The sequence below is a fragment of the Sorex araneus genome, chromosome 4, assembly GCF_027595985.1.
Source record: "Sorex araneus isolate mSorAra2 chromosome 4, mSorAra2.pri, whole genome shotgun sequence".
NCBI classification, from domain to species: Eukaryota; Metazoa; Chordata; class Mammalia; order Eulipotyphla; family Soricidae; genus Sorex; species Sorex araneus.
Genome location: NC_073305.1, coordinates 222,507,353 through 222,525,723, shown reverse-complemented (window position 1 = coordinate 222,525,723; position 18,371 = coordinate 222,507,353). Strand labels below are relative to the sequence as shown.

Sequence of the window (18,371 nt, the reverse complement as noted above, 5' to 3'; positions counted from 1 at the left end):
AGCCGCCCTCGGGGAGGCCGCGGCTCCCAGATAAATAAGGCCGCTTTGCAGGGAGCCGGCGGCGCCTCCTCCTCCCCGCGCCCTCCCCTCCTCCCCGCGCTCCTCCGCGCCCGGCGCGCGCCCGAGCCCGAGCCAATGGGGCTCGCCGAGCCCGGGCCGGGGTGCCCGGGAGAGCGCGCGGCGCCCGCCCCGCGCGCCCGCGCGCGCCCCGCCCCGCGCGCGCCCGCCGCGCCCGCACCCGCCCCTCCGCAGGCTCCGCGAAAACAAGCGGGAGCCGCGGCCCCTCGCCCCCCCTCCCGGCTCCGCCCTGCACCTGGCGGGCCGGGACCCTCCACGGGCAGAGCCACCTGGGCGCAGACGAATGTGGCGGGACACGCGATGGTCACTCGAGGGGCCCACGTGGCGGGTCCTCCCGCGCTGGGGCGACCCCGGCTGAGCGGAGATGGGGCCGAGCAGCCCGCCAGACCGCGCGCGTGGCAGCCGCGGGCCCGAGGTCATCCGGGGGCCGACTGGTGTTTTTTCAGTGCAGTGGGGGGGCGGGGGGCGGGCATCCACTTGCCAAGGCAGCTCTCCTGCGTCACGCAGACTTGAGGTCATGCCCTGCGCTGACTGACGTGGAGCAGAGAGGCCCGCGTGGGCAGGAAGATGGCATGTGTGTCAGAGACAGCACCCCACAGCATACTGGGCTGGTAGGCGGGTCTCACGTACAGGGCAAGGGGGCGCTTGCCCTCAGCGGGTGCCTTGGAAGGGGTCCAGACGCCCCTCTGTCCACAGGCTGAGGCTTGCCAGGGCCCCTGTCACTTCATCTGCTGACCCCTGTAGGCCCTTCACCTGTCTACCTTGGCCACCCCCAAACACCAAGCACCTCAGTCCCTGTCACTGTGAAAGCAGTGGCTGCCCCATGCTGGTCTCTGCCTCACTTGACAGGTGGTAGCCCCAGCCCAGGCAAGCTCCATCTCTTGGGGGTGCCTCACCCTGTACCTGGCTCCTGACTCCAGTCACGCAGGTGCTCCCAGAGGGTGCACCTCATCCTAGAGCACCTTCACCTAGCAGCACCCTCACCTGGGGATCTTATCTGGAGTGACCCTCACCCAGGGCATCTTAATGGCACAGATCACTCTGCTCTGTGGGCTCTGGGGTGATGTGGGGTGAATGCTATCAGCACATCCCAGCTATGTCCTTGAGTCTGTGTGGAAGCCACTGTCCCCTGGGGGAGCCCCCCAGTCTCCAGGACAGAGACAGGGCTCTGTGGCTCCCTGGTGCCTACCCAGGGCTTCCAGGAGCCTGGGTTCAATGATCATGCCCAGGTAGGCAGGACAGCCCCTCCTGGGAGATGGGTCAGGGTCCTAAGGAACTCCCCAAAGGTGGTAGTACAGCACAGGCGGTGAGACGCCTGCTCAGCAGTGGAGGGAGGGCCGGAGGGAGGGGAGGAAGGCACACAGCCGGCCCAGGTTAATTCCCTGACTCCCTGTATGGTCCCCTGACCCCACCAGGAGGGATCCCTGAGTGCAGAGCCAGGAGTCAGCCCTGAGCACCACCGGGCGTGGCCCAAAAACAGAAACAGTAGTGGGAGAGATGGTACAAGGGCCAGAGCCCTGCCTGGCATGCAGCTGACTCAGGTTTGATGCCTAACGCCACAAGGTACCCAAGTACCCCAAGGCTGAGCATGGCTGTAGTGGTCCAGGTAAGCCCCACACCCTCCCATTGGGCCACTGAATTGCTAGCTGCAAACCACCGGAAGCGGGCCTGAGGCCCCAGAGCCGTGCTTGGGAAGCACCCAAAGACTGATTAGGACTCCTCTGAAACCCTGGCCTCCCAGACCAAAGAGCCCACACTTGCTGTCCAGGGCTCTGCTCCACGGTCTCCTCACACACAGCTCTGCAGCTGTCCATCTCCCAGTCCCAGCTCACCTGCCAGGGGCAGGGGCTTCAGGGGCGGCCAGGGCTGAGGGTGACTCAAGGCCCAGTTGTCGCCACGGCAATGCCGTTGCCTAGCAATGGCGGTCTCCTAGCAATGGGAGCTTTTCCGGCCTGGCTGGAAGCTATTTTTAGCTCGGAGGCACATCAATCTGCAGCTGCATTTTTGGCTCCTGGGGAAGATGTAAGGTGTGGGGGGCGGGCTTCTCATCAAGGGGAGACAGGAGCCACGCTCCCACATGTCCTGAGGTGTGGCCCCGGTGGGTGGGCATGCTGGTGGGAGGAGTGGGGTGCAGAGGAAGGGCAGCCTGAGGTCACACAGACCCAGGGAGGGCTGTTCTCTGTAGCCAGGGGCGCCATGGTCAAGCTGGCCAGGGTCAGTGTGTGCCCCTGGGTGGCCTCATTCATGGGGGCGCCTGGCATCCTGAACGCCTCACTTGAAGGGCTTGTCCCTGCCCACTGCGGGGAGCAGGCCCTGCCCTGGCCAGCAGGGTGCGGCCTGCTGAGGGTTTGGGGCACACAGACTTGAGCTGAGGATATGGGAAGTCGTACCACACTCTCCCATGCAGACTCACATGCCAGCCATGGGGATGCCCTGTCCCCTCCCTGTGGCTCTGCTGGTCCCTGCACCATTCATCCCAGGGCCTTGCCCCTGTGCCCAGACCTGATGTTGCTGCCCCACACTCGTAGTGATGTGGGGAGATAGTCCCTGAGAGCCCCAGTACCGCCAAAAGTCCATCGGGCTGCACCCAGGATCAGGGCTCAGGGCTCAGGACTTGGGCTGACTGCCCTGTGTTTTGTGGGGTTCCACACACTGCCTGTCTGGGGGCGTCAGGGACCACTGTGAGATCCCTGCACTGCTGTGGGGGTCACACGCATCTGTGCTCCTGGCTGTGATGGGTGGGATGCAGAAAGGGCCCTGCTGGGCCCAGGCAGCATGCACAGGAGCATGAAGCCTGGCTGGAACCAGGGGACACCCCACGGTTTGGGGTATCACCCACGCTCCCCCTCCCTCTCCTTGCACCCACACAGGCCACCCCTGCCTGGCTGCTCTCCATGGCCAGTGAACCCCTGGGAACAGAGACGGCCTGCGTCCCATGCTGTGGCTGGAGGCCTCCAAGGTCAGTTGTGTGTGGGACAGCTAAAGGCCAGACATGTGCTTATTCCAGACCAGATCATCCATGTGAACCCACTGAGATCTCTTGGGCACCACTGGCAGAGACCCTGGCCCACTCAAGCCCCGGGGAAGCCTGGGGCTGGCAGGGGTCTGAGACTGAGTGCGAGGCGGCCAGAAGAGGGCGCCAGGAGCACACTGTGCCGTCCAGGAGGGACGTCTAACCCTTTAAAAACTCCAGGGGACGTGCACGGCAAGAGCACAGCAGGCGTGCCACTTGCCTGCCATAAGGCTGGCTGACCTGGGTTGGATCCCAGGCACCACACACGGTTCCCCCTGGTGTGGTCCCTGAGCTCAGAGACAGAAGACTCTGAACACTGGGGTATGGTCCAAACATCAAACCAAACGCATTTTCAAAGGCCGGAAGAGAGTACCATGGGTAAGGCACTTGCTTTGTATGTGACTAAACCAGGTTTGATCCCCAGCACCCCACACAGTCCCCAGAACCCCGCCAGGAGCAATAGCGGGGTAATTCCTGAGCAACATGGGTGTGGTCCCCGCAAAACAAACAAAACAAAAGCCCTTATATTCCCAAGGGTGGCTGGAGCACTAGCACAAGGGGAGGGCGTTCGCCTTGCACACGGCCAACCTGGGTTCGATGCCCAGCATCCCATATGGTCCCCTGAGCACCGCCAGGAGTAATTCCTGAGTGTAGAGCCAGGAGTAACCCCTGAGCATCGCCAGATGTGACCCAAAAAGAAAAAAAAAGAAGAAGAAGAAGGAAATCCGAAGGCTCATCTGGGTTTCTCATTTTTTTTCTGGCTGCATACCAAGGGTGGGGGGTGGCCCAGCTGTGGGCATGTGCCTGGTACTTCCACCACACCCATATCATTACTTGTCACACTGGCACGGCGTGTCTGGGACCCTGTTTCTTGGAAGTGTCCACTGCTGCAGAGAGAACCGGTAATGCATGTGACTGCCCCTCCCTCCAAACCCCAGACCCTCTAAGCACCCTTAAAACCCTGATGCTCAGGACTTGGATGCACCTGGGAGACTGTGTGGTACCAGGTGTCCTGAGGTCCTGCTTTTGCACAGTGCTACAGAGCCCAGCACTCAGGGGCTGCTCCACCCAAGAACTACAGGGGCACAATGAATCAGAAAGATGACAAAGGGGCACCCCAAGCCCTGCCAGCCCCAGCCCCGTGCCTGGAGTCCACAGGGCCAGCTGGACGAAGTGAGGCCTATATGCGGGGGTGTCTCTCTTGCAAACGACTCATCCCCTTCCCAGGGTGGCAAAGGGGGGCGTGCACACGAGGCCAGGGTGGGGGTCTCCAGGGGTGGCACAAAGCAGGTCCTGTCACTGCGAGTCTTGAGCTGGCAGTTCCGGCCGTGCCGTGATGGGCGGGGCTGCCCAGGTCAGCTGGACAGTGGGAGTGAACCTGCCGGCAGCTGGCTTCCTGCCCTCTGCAGCCCCCTGGCCTCAGTTGCACATGCTGGCTCCTCGGGAGCTGCCACTGGAGGTGCAGGCAGGAGTTGCCATGGGACCACGGGCTCGTTACTGGGTGTGGCTGTTGCACCTCCCGGACTAGGGGGAGGCGGCTCTGGGTGGACACCCAGTCCTGTGGGTCCAGAGAGGGCTGAGCTTCAGTGTCCTCCGCAGACGCGATGTAGCCTTTGGTGGCTGTGGGAGGAATGTCTGGGAGAAGGGGTTCCGGGGGCAGGTACAGGGAAGGACCCGTGCCCATGCCTCAGTGTTGCGTGTCCTGTGGCCTCACTTTGAGCTGGCAGTGTGGGGCTTGGCCTGACCCTGAGGACTGAGTGACCTGCTCTGGCTGGGCCTGCCTCCTGCCCTCCTCCTTATATCCACCTGGCCAACATGCCCGGCAGTCATCCAGGAGACCATCCGCAGGGTTAGCCATGATGTATTGCTGTAGAAACCTCTCATCACAGAGGGATGGGGTGGTACCTGCCACCGACCTGGGTGGGTGCGAAGGGCTGGTGCAGGCCTCCGTCTGCACTTTGCCCTTCACCTGCTGGAGCTGCTTCCAAGAGGCCTGACTGGGCTGTGACTCCTCCTACCTGGAGCTCGTGCTACCCACTTCCACACTGAGAGGCGGCAGGACATGGGTGCTGGTGGGAGCAATGTCTGCTCTGCCCAGACCCTGTGACTGTGGGAGGCTTCCTGGATGCATCTGTTGCCCCTGCTATGGGGTCTCCCCGGGGCCCTGCCTCTTGTCCGTGGAGGGTGCACAAAGGGCCTCTAGGTGTCCCACCCTTGGCCCACCTTTCACCTCAGTTCCTACCACTCAAAGGGCTTCATGCTGGGGTCAGAGTTGGGCTCTGGGGCTTCACTCCACTCCACTCCACAGCTCCCGGGCTAGGCAGCACAGTGCCAGGGATACCTTCACTGACCCCCCAAAGTTCCCTGCCTGGCCTACCACTGTCCTTGTGGTCAGTTCCAGGCAGGACTTGGGGCACAGGGCAGGCCCCTGGATAAGTTCTCAGGCCCAAGGTCAGGCTCTCTGGAAGCCACACTCACGCAGGGTGCACCTCTTTCACTTGCCCAGTCTATGATCTGTGTGTGATCCGGGACTGCTGTGATCCTCTTCCCTCCGCGTCACTGGCCTTAGCACACACAGGTCAGCCCCCACACCTCTGTCCTTGTTGCTGTCTCACCACTAGACAACTCAATATGCTGAATTCCTTTTCCCTCCACATTGCTGGGAATGGAACCCAGAGCCTCACACACCAAAGTGAATGACGTGCCACTGAACCCGTGGTCCTGCACTCACCTTTGACTCGCCTGCACCTTCCTGGATTATAGACCCCCTGCATCCGTGTCTGCCCCCAGCCCCAAGGAGGTGGCTTGGAGTTTGTCCAGGACACTCCGCGTGCCATGCACCCCGCTTTCCATGGCTGCTCCTGGGGCCCTCATGTGGAAGGAGGTCCCAGACATACGCAGTGGTCACTGTAGCCTCCTGCAAAAGCTACAGGGTGGGACCTAGAATAGGACTGGGCACTTTCTGCATCTTGTCTCCCCATGGTGCCTCCAAGGCTCAGGCCAGGAAGACATGGAGATGAAGTGGCTGGAGCAGTGTGCAGTGGCCTTCCTGGACCACCTGTGCCGATCAGTGACACCGCTCTAGTCAGGGCACAGCAGGTCCATTGCCCAGATGTCAAGGAGCAGTGTGCCAGTGGACACATTCTATTACAACAAGCACCTCCCAGGTGCCAGGTGGGGAAAACAGATACAAGATGGGCTGCCAGGACTGGAGTGATAGCACAGAGGGTAGGGCGTTTGCCTTGCATGCGACTGACCCGGGTTCGATTCCCAGTATCCCACATGGTCCCCTGAGCACTGCCAGGTGATTCCTGAGTGCAAAGCCAGGAGTAACCCCTGTGCATAGCTGGGTGTGACCCAAAAAGCAAAAACAAAACAAAACAAACACAACAAAACAGGTTGGGCTGCCTCCGTTGTGGGAGGACCCTGTCAGCCCACAGGAGCACTGATGGGCTGGCCCACCCGCAGTGCTCTACCCCCGGTGCTCAAGGCTTGGGCGGGAGCCAGGTCAGTCCGTATGTGGGCTCAGTTCAGTGCTGGGCAATGTCTGCTGGTGCAGACCGCCCGGCAGTTGTGTGTGGGTAGAGGATGACCTATGTAAGGCACTAGACCCCAGGATGGCCCCCCATTTGCTTTTCCAGATGACCCCAGGAGCTTGGTATCGGCGTACATGTGAACTTTCATCTGGAGATGACTGCCCCGTTCTTGGGGCGATGTCCCCCTGACCCAATCAGAGCCCAAGACTGTGTCCGCCAATGCACCCATTTCCCGCCCCCGTGAAAGGCTCCCTTCTTGGGGAGCTTTCGGGGTGGGTGCCCGGCGGGACCGGGACGATCGCTTGGGTGGACTGGCCAGAGCCGCGGGGTCTCAGCCGGATGCGGGCTTGCGGGGACCCGGGGGTCGTTACAGCACAGCTCCAGGCCAGCCCCATCCTCTCACTCTCCGGGGTCTTCCAGCACCGCCCGCGGGCGAGAACCAAGCGGACCGCGGCGTGCGTGGCGGCTGGACACCGCGGGCTGGGCCCGAGGCCAGGGGCCTGTCCCTCCCGACGAGCGCCGCAGCCCTCGCCTCCCGCCACGCCCCTCCCGGCGCCCGCCGCGCCCCTCCCCTCCTACCACGCCCCTTCCGGCGCTCGCTACTGCCGCCACGCCCCTCCCTGCGCCCGCCGCGCTCCTGCCCGCCCGCCCCTTCCGGCGTCGGCCACGCCCCTCCCCGCGCTCGCCCGGCTCTTGCCCGCCACGCCCCCCGGCGCCCGCCAATCCCGCCCCTTCCGTGGCCCGCCAGGCCCGCCCCGCCGTCCCGACGCCGCGGCCATGGAGCCGGACGACCCTGTCGAGGCGCTGGCCGAGCTGCGCGGGCGGCGGCTGGGCCCCTGGGAGCTGCTGCAGGCGGCGGCGGGCTCGGGCCTGCTCGCCTACGCCGTGTGGGCGCTGCTGCTGCAGCCGGGCTTCCGCCGCGTGCCGCTGCGGCTGCAGGTGCGGGGCGCCGGGGCGGGTCGGCGGCGGGGCCCGGCCGTGCCCGTGGCCGACTGACCCCTGCCCGCAGGTGCCCTACGTCGGCGCGAGCGCGCGGCAGGTGGAGCACGTGCTGTCGCTGCTGCGAGGCCGCCGCGGCAAGACGGTGGACCTGGGCTCCGGCGACGGCAGGATTGTAAGGAGCCCGTGCGTGCGCTCGGCGGGCCGCGGCACCCCCGCCGCCCCGGGGCCGGCGCCCACCTCCCCGCCTCCCGCGCCTTGCAGGTGCTGGCGGCCCACCGGAGTGGCCTCCGTCCCGCAGTGGGCTACGAGCTGAACCCCTGGCTGGTGATGCTGGCGCGGCTGCACGCCTGGAGGGCCGGCTGTGCCCACAGCGTCTGCTACCGCCGAGAGGATCTCTGGAAGGTAAGGGGGTCCAGCCCCCAACCTCACCGTCACGCCCTCCCCCCTCCCCTGCCGGGTTGCGCCCCCCCGCCCCCCCCCGGCAGGCGGCCACGACTGCCACCCTCTCTCCGCTGCAGGTGAGCCTGAGGGATTGCCACAACGTGTCCGTGTTCCTGGCGCCTAGTGTGGTAGGTCCTGGCTGGCCAGCTCTGGGAGGCCGAGCTCGTGAGGGCCCCTGCTGGACGCGGCTGCTCCCACCCTCTTTCCCTCTGTCGCCTTCAGCTCCCGCTCCTCGAAGACAAGCTGCAAGCAGAGCTGCCCCAAGGGGCTCGTGTGGTCTCCGGACGCTTCCCCCTCCCCACCTGGCAGCCCGTGGCCGTGCTGGGTGAGGGCGTGGACCGCGTCTGGGCCTATGATGTCCACGGACAAGGGCCAGCTGGTCAGGCCGCCCTGGTCCCCAGGGTCCCCCTGCCCAAGCCTGCTGATTGACACAATAAAGACTCTGCTCCTTCCGGCTTGGTCCTTGTTGGGTGCGACCCCCAGGGCGAGCATGGAGAGCAGCTTACGGCCTGGACAGCCCTGCAGCATTGGCCAGACTACTCGCCAGTGGCTGGGGGTGCTCAGTCCGTGGGCTTCCCTGGGGGTGACGCTTCCTCTTCTCGGGGCTCCCTGGCACCCACCAGGGCCCTCAGCCTCAGGATCTCCAGCCTGTATCTGTCCAGAGAGCTCAGTTTTAGTCATTTGCCTGGTGAGGACTTGTCCTTTGTCCAGGGGCTGCAGTCAGTTCCTCGGGTGACCCCCACCCACCTGCCCAGGTGCTGGTCCACATAGTCCTGGAGCTCAGAGAGTCGCCCCTCAGCCATGGTGGCCCGGACCAGCAGCTGTGCACGCTCCCGTTCCAGCTCTGCCTGGCAGGGGAGGGTGGTGGGCATGAGCTGAGGCGTGGGGGGGCACGGAGCCCGTTCCCACAAGGCCAGTCCTACCTGGGTGCCATGGGAGAAATCCCGGAGCTTCTGGTGGATGTAGGCGCAGGATGCAGTATCCAGGCCCCTGCATGGAGCAAGTGGGGCTTAGTCGACCTGAAACGGTTGAGTCCGGACCCCACATCCTGTTCGCACTTTGGGACCCCCGGCCCACTTGCCCCCCCCCACCCCATCTGCTCTCTGGTCTTGTGCTGTGGCCCCTCTGTGACCTTCACTGTGGACCCCTTGGGGTGTCTTGGGGCTCCTCGTGGCCCCTCTTTTGAGAAGCTGAGGTGAGCCACAGGCCTGCCTGGCGAGGGTTCGAGCCATCCGCCCCCCCCCCCCCCCAGTCCATCAGTGCCAGGTGCTCACTGTGGCTCTGCCGTCCTCGGTGAGGCTTTGCTGGGCCCCTTCTGTGTGGACAGGAGCAGTGGTGAGCTGGGGGTCAGTGAGGGCTGCTGGGGCCAAAGCCAGGGTGGGCAGTGGGAACTCCTGTGCCTGGAGCTTTGTCTCACCTGCTCCTCCTGCCAGTGTTGGAGCTTGGTGACTAGCGGAGGCGGCTCCGGGTCTGCGGTGGCTGTGGCAGCTACGTGGGAGCCCTCCAGGCCAGGCTGCAGTCTACGGCGGGACTGGGTCAGACGGAGCCGCCCCCCAACCTCCCCACGGGGGTCACTCACCTGTGCACAGCCAGCAGCGCCTGGTGTCTGCGGCTCAGCTCAGCCAGGCGCTTGCGGTAGGCCCGGGCGGCCTGGGCCAGCTGCTGCTCGCGACTGCGGTGAGCTGCCCGGATGTCCTCCAGGGCGCTCTCCAGGAAAGCCCGCAGTGTGGTGGCCCCGGGCGCCTGGCCGGCACCCCCCGAGAGCTCCTGGGGAAGATGTGGGTTGGACAGGACTCCCAAGCATCTTTGGGGCGCCCTGGTGCCCGCCTGCTCGCGCCCCTGCCCGTGCTCACGGCTGCCTTGCGGGCACAGCGCTGCAGACGGAGGGAGCAATCCTCACTGAGCAGCTTCACCTGCAGCTGTAGACGGCTGTTCTCGGCCTCCGCCTGGCGGAGCTGGCCCTGGCAGGCTGACAGCACCTGTGGGAGGAGCAGGTGGAGCTGGCCTGAGCTGGCCTGCAGCCTGCCCAGAGTGCCCTGGGGGTGTGGGGGAGGAGCTCACAGCCGCTTGTGCAGCCAGCCGCTGCCTTGCCTCCCTGGCTGCCTCACGGGCCTCCTGCAGCTGCCGGGCCAGGGCTGCCCTGTGGACGGGAGTGCAGCTCAGCTCCCTGTGCTGGGGATCAGCGCCCTGCACCCTGTGCTTCCTGGGGCAAGGCCGTCACTCACGCCTGTGTGTCCGGGGCTCGCGGCTCTTCTCCCTGTGGCATGGGCACAACAGCGGCAAGTCCCAGCTCCAGCAGCCCCACACGGTCCCCATGGAGCCTGGTGGCTGCATGCTGCCCCCCAGTCCTGCTGCTCCCCGGCCTCGGGCGCCCCCCCCCACACACACACCTACACAGGACAAGCGCTGGACCAGCCCCTGCCCTCCTGTGGGTGCCTGGTCACCTGGGCTCTGTGGTCCTTGGGCTGTGCCTGCCTCCGGGGATGCCCCGGCTCTGCCCTTGCCAGGCCACTGTGCTCCCCCTGGTGCTCCAGCTCTAGCACCCGACTCTCCAGCCGCAGGATCTGCCAAGCCAGTGGGCAGGGACTGCACTTCCTGGAGCTGCCTGGCCCCTGGGCCCCCAGCCCCTGGCCCTCTCTCTCTTTTTTTTTTTTTTGCTTTTTGGGTCACACCCGGTAATACACAGGGGTTACTCCTGACTCATGCACTCAGGAATTACTCCTGGCGGTGCTCGGGGGACCATATGGGATGCTGGGAATCAAACCTAGGTCTGCTGCATGCAAGGCAAACGCCCTCCCCGCTGTGCTATTGCTCCAGCCTCCCTACCTCACTCTTGAGCTCGAATATATCTGCCTCGTGCTGTTCCTGCAGCCAGTTGGCTGTGATCGGCTGGTCCACCAGCTCCCTGGAGATCTGTGGGGGGTAGCAGGTGGGGAGGGGGTGGGGGCGGGAGGCGGCATCCTGCCCACCCCGCACCCACCTGTAGCTGCTGCTCCTCACTCAGTGCATGAGCTGAGGGAAGCCCCATGTCCAGATTGGTGGCCCAGGTGGGCATGGGCCCCGGCTCTCCTGCCAGTCTGTCCTCTGCCTGTGGCAGAGCCCAGGGGAGACTCAGGGGAGCTGGCGGAGGGGGCAGGGAGACCCCTTCCCCCGAGCCAGTAACCTGCTGGAGGACTCACCCCCTTGGCACCCGCCATGTGGAGGCAGCCGTGGCCTGACACCCGCCTGTGTTGGTGCCCCGCTCGGTTGCCAGGGCCTCTGGGTCTTGTGCGCAGGCGGGGCACCTGTGGTTAGAGGGGCGGGGTGGCGCCCAGTTCCTGCAAAGGCAGCTACGCCTGAGTGCCTCGTCCTCTCCACTGCCCACCAGCACCCTGCACTGTCAGGGCATGGGGGGACTCGGGCAGGGCGTCAGCACTCAGACACTTCCTCACCTGTGCGGGCCGAGTACAGGGACTGGCTGGGAGCCGGCAGGACGGGTGCCCCTGTTAGCTGAGGGAAGGGGGTGCAGATGGTAGATGAGTTCAGGGCCAAAGTCAAGGGCTTCCTGGAGGAAGTGCCGGGGGCTGCCAGGAGTGCACACAGTCCCCAGAACGTGTGCTGTGGGCATATGTGTTCTGAGTGGGCAATAGGCTGAGTGCCAGTCCTGCAGACATGTGATCCGCAGCTGAGACCTGCACTGGTTCCCGCTGGGCTGGCCTCGGCGTGGCTCCATGCAGGAAGGGGCCAAGCCAGACACCTCTCAGGAGGCACAGGATGACTGAGCTTGGGACCATGAAGGTGAAGGCCATCCTGGTGCTGGTCACTGAGGGGGACAGCGGCTGTGGCTGTGGCCAGGCAGCTGAGGATGTGGAAGTGGTGGGCCCGCCTCTGTGTGCGCTGCAGTTCTGGGTGTCGGCCCCATCACCCTGACCCACCCTTCCTCCCCGCCTGCCTGCTGCCCAGGCATGGGGCTGACCCCCGGACCGCCAATCTCCAACTTCCTTTCAGCTTGAGATTGGGGCCTGGAGGGAGTGTCACTGACCCTCCTGCCCTGGTGAGAGGGGCAGTGCCGGGCAGTCCTTGGGCAGGGTGTGACCCAGCTCCGCCTCCACAGGAACTGAAGTGGAGGGAACAGAGCTGCTAAGGCCGTGGGGGGCTGGTGACCACCACACACTGACCACTGACGGAGCTGCAGGTGTGCACAGCCCAGCTGCCTCGAAGCCTGCCCCTGCCACCCACGGCACTGCCCGCAGACACCAGGCCACACCGGCCGCCACCTGAGCTACTTTATGGAGCACCTGACCCTGCCCTTCCCTCGGGACGCCCTGCTGGTGGCTGCTATGGCCAGTGCCTGAGGGCAGGGCACCCCAGCCATCAAGGCATGTGTGGGGGACAGACATTCCAGTCTTGCTGGGTGGCCTTCAGCTGTTCTGAGGCCAGAAGCACATGCCAGCAACCTGCAGTTGGCACAGAAGGTGGAGCCAACCGTCATGTGAGGGCCAAGCTGTGATGTGCCAAGGTGCAGGCTGGGAGCGTAGGGAGGGGGCAAGGGGGAGGGGCAGAGCTGCCCACCAGAGCCTGCCCCAGCATCAGGCAGTGCTGGAATAAGTGTCTGTTTAGGGCTCTTGGAAGACCAAAGGCTCATGGTCACTGCAGAGAGGGTAAAGGACATGTCCAGTGCCTTTGTGCAGGGCCCTGGCTGGCTCAGGACCGCCCAGCAGCCATCTGGACACCATGGGAGGCTTTGGAGCAGTTCCTGGGGCAGGCTGCAGGCAGGGGCCCTCCTGGCACTGCAGTGGTCCCTGAGCACACCACACCACAAGTGACCTGGGGGCTTGCCCAGCGGGGGCCTGCCATGGCCTCCTGCACCCTTGGAGCCCCGGCCAGTGGCCTCAGGACTCTCCTTGAGGTGCCTGTAAGACCCCAGCCAAGCCAGCGTTTTCCGGTGCAGCACACACTCAGAGGTGTTCTGGGGCCTTTATTACAGGGGGAGGCCGCACTGGGCCAAGTCCAGCTGTGGTCAGCTGTGGGGTGACAAGACTCCTTTATCCCCACTGGGTGCAGTGAGCACCTGGTTCTGGGTGACAGGTGGGGCTGGGCCAGACCAGTCTGGCTACCCTGGAGACGCAGCTTGGGGTGATGGGGGGCGAGGAGCCCCACCTCTGCTCTGCCGAAGCCCCCACAGTGGAGGCCCTGGAGGGTTCCAGAATCGACTCGTGGAGTGTCCTTGCGCGCTGGCTGGAGGTGACTCTGCTCCCTGGGGCTGGTGGGTGGCTACCACCGGATGCTGAGGCCAGAACTCTCCTTGGTCACTGCATGGTAGCTGGTATGCAGCAGGCGGCTGGCCTGCTCCGAGTCCTCGCCCTGCAGCCAGTCCCGGTACAGCTCCTGGACCCCAGGCGCATCCTCGGGTGCCTCCGTCCTCACCTCGCGGTACAGCCTGTCCACGTGTTGCAGCAGCTCTGTGCCAGGCATGTCGGGCGCCTTGAGCTGGCCCCCGCCATTCAGGCAGCCTGCAGGGAGAGGGCGGGCAGGGGAGAGGGTAGCTCTGGGGTTCCCGGTGCACCGTGCCCAGCCCCCAGCGGCCCAATACCTGCGGGACAGGCCATGACCTCCACGTAGTGATAGGGGCAGCGGCCGCGCTTAAGCTTCTGCACCAGGTTCTGGATATTGCGGAAACCATAGGCGGCGGCGAAGCGCAGCAGGACCTGGCCCTCCCGCTCCAGAGTCACCTCCCGGAAGTCCTTGTTCCTGCAGGGGCCAGCCACCGGTGGGTCAGCGGCACTTCTAGGCCGGCAGGACACAGGAAGGACAGGCAGGAAGCCTGGCTCAGGCACACGGGAGCGTGTGCAGGCAGCGAGCAGGGGACGAGGCCAGAGCTGTGGACCCCCCCAGCCCAGCCCTTCCTGCTGACCTGAGGGGCCTGTAGGTGACCTCGTCCACGTGGATGCCAAAGAGCTCACGGGCCGCGTACCGGAACACGTGCTCCAAGTAGCCCCCAGAGCCCCCGCCCCGATGGCTGGTGGTCTCCTGGGCACCAGGGTCCTCACACCTGGGGAGGAGCGGGGGCACCTGGTTCGCCTGGGCACTCGCTGTGCAGGAGGCAGCTGGGGCATGACTGTTTCCTCTATCCTACATGACTGCCAGGAAGTGTCCACAGACCAGGGACCAGGCGGAAGGAGGCCGGCAAGGACGGGGACCCCGTGAGGGACTCACACACTGTCCAGAGGGGCTGGCTCCAGTGTGGACAGCGACACCCCCTCTTCCTCCAGCAGCCTGACCACCTCTCCTGTGGGGGGCAGCAGAGGCACAGGGTAGGGCGGGCCAAGCCCCTGCATGGCCAGGGGTTGCCCTGCCCGTTCCCTGGCCCCAGCAGGCCTGTCCAGCACAGCCATGTGGGGCCCATTCAGGCAGGAGGACGCACGGGAGCCGGCGGCACAGTGGAGTGCAGACTCCCCCGGCCCTGCTGTCAGCACACAGGCCCACGCTAGGGGCCTCGCTGAGCGCGCATCCTCCGTCCTGGCTGGGGGCGGGGAGGTGCAGCCAGGACCCACTTCTGCAGCCCCTCAGGAAAGGTGCCCTGTGGGGACCCCTCTCGTCCCTCCCTGGCCCCGGGAGACAAACGCCAGGGAACAGCTGTGGGCTGTGCTGCTCCCGCAGCCACAGGCGGGAGCAGAGAAAGGCCAGAGAGAGGGCCGGGACGAGGTCCCTGCTGCACCCCGAAGCCCAGGCAGGCCCTCACCTGTGGTGATGACGCAGTCCACCTCACGGCTCTGCTGCTCTGGGAGGAAGAAGTCAGGTCTGGATGCTTCCAGTTTCTTGTCGTAACATGGCATCACCGTCACGTGATAGATAGTGGCGGGGCTCACACGCTGCAGGAATCATGACGTCCACACCTGGACTTGAGTGCTGACCTGCCTGTCACGGCCTCCCCAGCGGCTCATTGCTAGGGCAGGTCATGCCCAGGCCCGGCGAGCACTGTCAGTCCGGGCACTCCTGCCCTAGCCCGGCCGACACTTGCTCCCTCCCTTCTGCGGGGCCTCCCTGATCCATGACCTGCGACTTGTGTCAGCACCTACCAGCCTCGTGAGGATGCCCAGGAAGCACCGTGGAAGGCTTGGGACCCCCCAAGCACCTCCAGGAAGAGGCTGTCTTGGCACAGACTCACAACCCACCCCACCTGCTGGTCACTCACCTTCCGCTGGGCAAAGAAGTCCTTCACCAGGACCCCCATGACCTGCTGTGGGGATCGGGCTGTGCTGATGTGGGGGACAAGCACACTGCCGTGGGTCTTCTCAGCGTAGCAGACCCAGCCTGGGTGAGAGACACAAGGCCTGGGTGGGCGTGGGCACCACTAGCCTCCCCTCCCCCACAGGACACTGGGCGCTGCACATGTCTGGGGCATCAAGGCAGCTCTCGGTGTACACCCACCCTGCACCTGATCACCCCATCCAGCCAGGGAGCACCTGGGCAGGCGGAGGTCAACACAGGCAGGTCCTGTGCCCGGAAGCGTCGTACAAACTCCCGCTGGCTCTCGAGGAGGGTAAAGTTCCTGGAGAAGCTGGTGTCGAACACGCGGTGCACCCCTGCAAGGCAGGTGGCCACTCGCCACGGGGCCTGAGCAGGGCCAGCCTGCTGGCCCCCAGGCCCCCAAGCAGGGAGCAACGTGAAGTGCAGCACCAGCAACTCCCCCTTCCCAGGGCCACCCTCATACACAGAGGCCAAGGCCAGGCCACTCATGGCGACCCAGAAGCCCCTGAGGCCACGTGCTGACCCCAACAGTGTCCCCCTGCCCCCAGCCCACCCTACCCAGCATCTTGAAGAAGGTGGTCAGCTTCCTGGCAGTGTCGGTGGGGTTGAGCTGGAAGTGGGCGGCCAGCGATGCTCTGGACTGGGGTGAGACTGAGACAACCACCAGCCTCTGCTGATCCGGTGCTGCCAGCTGCAAAGCCAGGGACACGCTCGGCCGTGTGCTTCAGACACGTACGACCCATGTGCCCTCGACTCCAGCAGCCAAGAGTGACCAGAACCCCACGGCCAGGGCTGGGCACTTGAGTACCGCATCAGGAAGACCTCAGTGATAGGAGTCTGCCTGAGAGAGCAGCTACTAAACTTGAGCAGAGGGTGCTGGGGCTGATGCTGGGTTCATGCAGTGTTGAAGCCTGCCCACAGCCTACCTTGTTTGCTTCTAGAACCTTCCTCAGCTCCTCATGGCTCTGCTGAGTGATAAGGACAGTCTCGGCCGAGGTGACACAGCCACTACAGGCCAGGCAGTCATCCAGTGAGACACGGGCCTTCTCCAGCCTCCGTGTCCCTCCATCCTGGAAGCACAGCAGCCATGGACAGGCTGTGGGCCACAAGCTGACAGGCAGCCTCACTTCTCTTCTCCACTTGCCAGCAACTTTCCTTTTCTGTTTGGTTATTGGGTACACCCAGCCGGTGCTCATGGCTTGCTTACTCCTGGCTCTGTGCTCATGGGTCGGGGCGGGGTGGGGGGCATATGCAACCTGGGTCAGGTAAATGCAAGGCAAGGGTCTTTCCCCTGTACTATCTCTCTGGCCTGGGGCAGCTTTCCTTACATGCAGTGGGCATCCAGCTGAGCCCCTCAGCCCTGCTGCAAAGCCCAGGACAAGTGCCCAGAAGTGACTAACGGTGGGAGAAGAGAACTTTCCCCAGGGCCACTTGCTTGCTCGCAGAGTCCTGAACCCACATCACCTCCTGGGTACCTTGGGAGATGATGCCAGGGACCCTGGACTCTGAAATGACACGGTCCCCTCCACCCCCAAGCCTGAGTCTGTGGCTGCAGGTCCCTGGCTGGAACTGATGTTTCTGGTCCCACCACGCACTGTCACCACTAAGGCACAAGGGCGTGGGCACGGGGGTCGCCACACTCCGCCCGAGCCAGCGCGCAGCTAGAGCCCACCTTAACCTGGATGTAGCTGCCATCATCTTCCACGTGAATCTTGGCCGAGCCGGTCCCAGGCCTTCGGTCCACCTGCACCGGCTTGATGCACTCCTGTCCCAGGGGGACCCCAAGCAGGGCTGAGGTTCCTCCGGGAGGACCCGGCAAGTGTCGGGGCCCGCCCCGACTCCCGCCTGGTCACCCCCGGGCCCCCCCGCCCCCCGACTCCACGCCGGCGGTCCTGCCCCTGTTCCCGCCCGCAGAGTCTCGCACTCCCGTCCGCCGTGGACCCGTGTACACCTAACCCCCGGCTCCGTCCTCCTGCTTCGGTTCCCCCTGAAGGAAGCCAAGGGAGGCATCCCCTGAGCACACCGCCCTCCGGGACGGCCCACCTGCGACGGCCCGAGAAAGTCATCCAAGTCGGTGAGCCGCAGAGCCCCGCTAAAGGGAGACGCCATAGCGGCCACACTGCCGTACCCACCACACAAATGTCGCAAAAACGGCGCGAAACGACGCGAGGTTCCGCCACGCTGCCAGAAAGCGCCCCGCCACTCACGAGCGCCGCGGCGCCAGCCAGAGGCCTGGCGCGGGCGCCCCCTGCCGGCGAGTCGGGCTCCCCCGCCCGTCCGGCGCACGCCCAGCCCTCTGCCCTTTGACCTCTTAGCTCCCGAGCGGCCCGAGCGCCGGTCCCGCTCCGGGCGTGGTTAACGGGCAGAGCGCGGGGCGCAGGCCGAGCTTCCCGCGGGTCGCACGGTGGTGCGTCCCGCACCGCTGTGCCCACGTGGTCCCGCGACCGCCGCCCGCCGCCCGCCCCAGTGTCTGCCCCGGCCCCGCGCGCTGGTCCCGCGGCGGCCTCCCCAGGGAGGCAGCGGGTGGGGATCAGCCCCATGGGACTCAGGGTTTACCGGGGCGGCTCGTGGGGGCTGTTGCACCTGCGGTGGGTGCAAGTGCCCCCCAGGGGAGCCCCAGGGCCTGGTCCCGCCCAGAGCCCTAACTTAGGGGTGTTGGGGGACTTGCTGTGCTTTGGGAGGGACCTACCGCTGCCAAGCCAGCAGCCCCCCCAGAACACCTCCCTGGCAACCCCCTCAGTCAGCCTAGCTGAGGCCACTTGGGAAACAAAACAAGACCCAAGGTATTCAGCCCTGCCCAGACGCTGGGCACACTCCCAGGGGCTTCCTGCCCTTCCGGGGCCCTCCCTGCCCCAGCAGAGGTCTCCCCTTCCCACTGTTCTCCTGCAGGGGCCGCAGCCAGGCCTAGCCAGGCCTTCCCCTGCCAGCTGCCTCAGTCCTCTGGACAAGCTGTGTTGGTTCTTTGAAATCGGTGTTCTTCCTTGATAAAAACAGCTTCACTCTCTCCCAGAATTAACTTTTCCTTTCTTTTTTTTTCTCCTAGAATTTTCTTCCTCTTTTAGTGTTTTGGGCCATACCGAGTGGTGCTCAGGGTTCCCGCCTGTCTCTGTACTCAGGAATCACTCCTGGTG

The 18,371-nt window shown here is 65.1% G+C and overlaps 3 protein-coding genes across 5 annotated transcripts; 1 reads left to right on the top strand and 2 right to left on the bottom strand.

Moving 5' to 3' along the window:
* Positions 1-7,313: 7,313 nt before the first annotated feature.
* ANTKMT (adenine nucleotide translocase lysine methyltransferase) lies at positions 7,314-8,462 on the top strand. 2 transcript variants are annotated; one of them, XM_055135871.1, is made up of 5 exons: positions 7,320-7,566; positions 7,637-7,741; positions 7,831-7,971; positions 8,088-8,138; positions 8,233-8,462. In XM_055135871.1, exons 1-5 carry the CDS (start codon positions 7,405-7,407, stop codon positions 8,437-8,439), a joined length of 666 nt encoding a protein of 221 aa, XP_054991846.1. In that variant the 5' UTR covers positions 7,320-7,404; the 3' UTR covers positions 8,440-8,462. The 2 variants fall into 2 exon arrangements, with proteins under 2 accessions (XP_054991847.1, XP_054991846.1); XM_055135872.1 differs by lacking the exon at positions 8,088-8,138 and having other exon boundaries at positions 7,314-7,566.
* A 16-nt stretch (positions 8,463-8,478) lies between these two features.
* CCDC78 (coiled-coil domain containing 78) lies at positions 8,479-11,238 on the bottom strand. The gene is made up of 12 exons (XM_055135870.1): positions 11,190-11,238; positions 10,837-10,923; positions 10,455-10,574; positions 10,236-10,267; positions 10,072-10,150; positions 9,864-9,989; positions 9,590-9,777; positions 9,428-9,530; positions 9,285-9,325; positions 8,934-9,000; positions 8,758-8,858; positions 8,479-8,664 (listed from the first exon to the last, which is right to left on the bottom strand). The coding sequence occupies exons 1-12, from the start codon at positions 11,205-11,207 to the stop codon at positions 8,571-8,573; spliced, it is 1,056 nt and encodes a 351-aa protein (XP_054991845.1). The 5' UTR covers positions 11,208-11,238; the 3' UTR covers positions 8,479-8,570.
* Positions 11,239-12,952: 1,714 nt separating this feature from the next.
* On the bottom strand, positions 12,953-17,438 carry CIAO3 (cytosolic iron-sulfur assembly component 3). Of its 2 annotated transcripts, none has more exons than XM_055135584.1 (11): positions 17,284-17,438; positions 16,913-17,005; positions 16,167-16,310; positions 15,799-15,931; positions 15,456-15,575; positions 15,185-15,303; positions 14,732-14,861; positions 14,206-14,278; positions 13,904-14,041; positions 13,583-13,740; positions 12,953-13,451 (listed from the first exon to the last, which is right to left on the bottom strand). In XM_055135584.1, exons 1-11 carry the CDS (start codon positions 17,347-17,349, stop codon positions 13,264-13,266), a joined length of 1,362 nt encoding a protein of 453 aa, XP_054991559.1. In that variant the 5' UTR covers positions 17,350-17,438; the 3' UTR covers positions 12,953-13,263. The 2 variants fall into 2 exon arrangements, with proteins under 2 accessions (XP_054991559.1, XP_054991558.1); XM_055135583.1 differs by having other exon boundaries at positions 12,953-13,502; positions 17,284-17,437.
* Between the last annotated feature and the right edge of the window lie 933 nt (positions 17,439-18,371).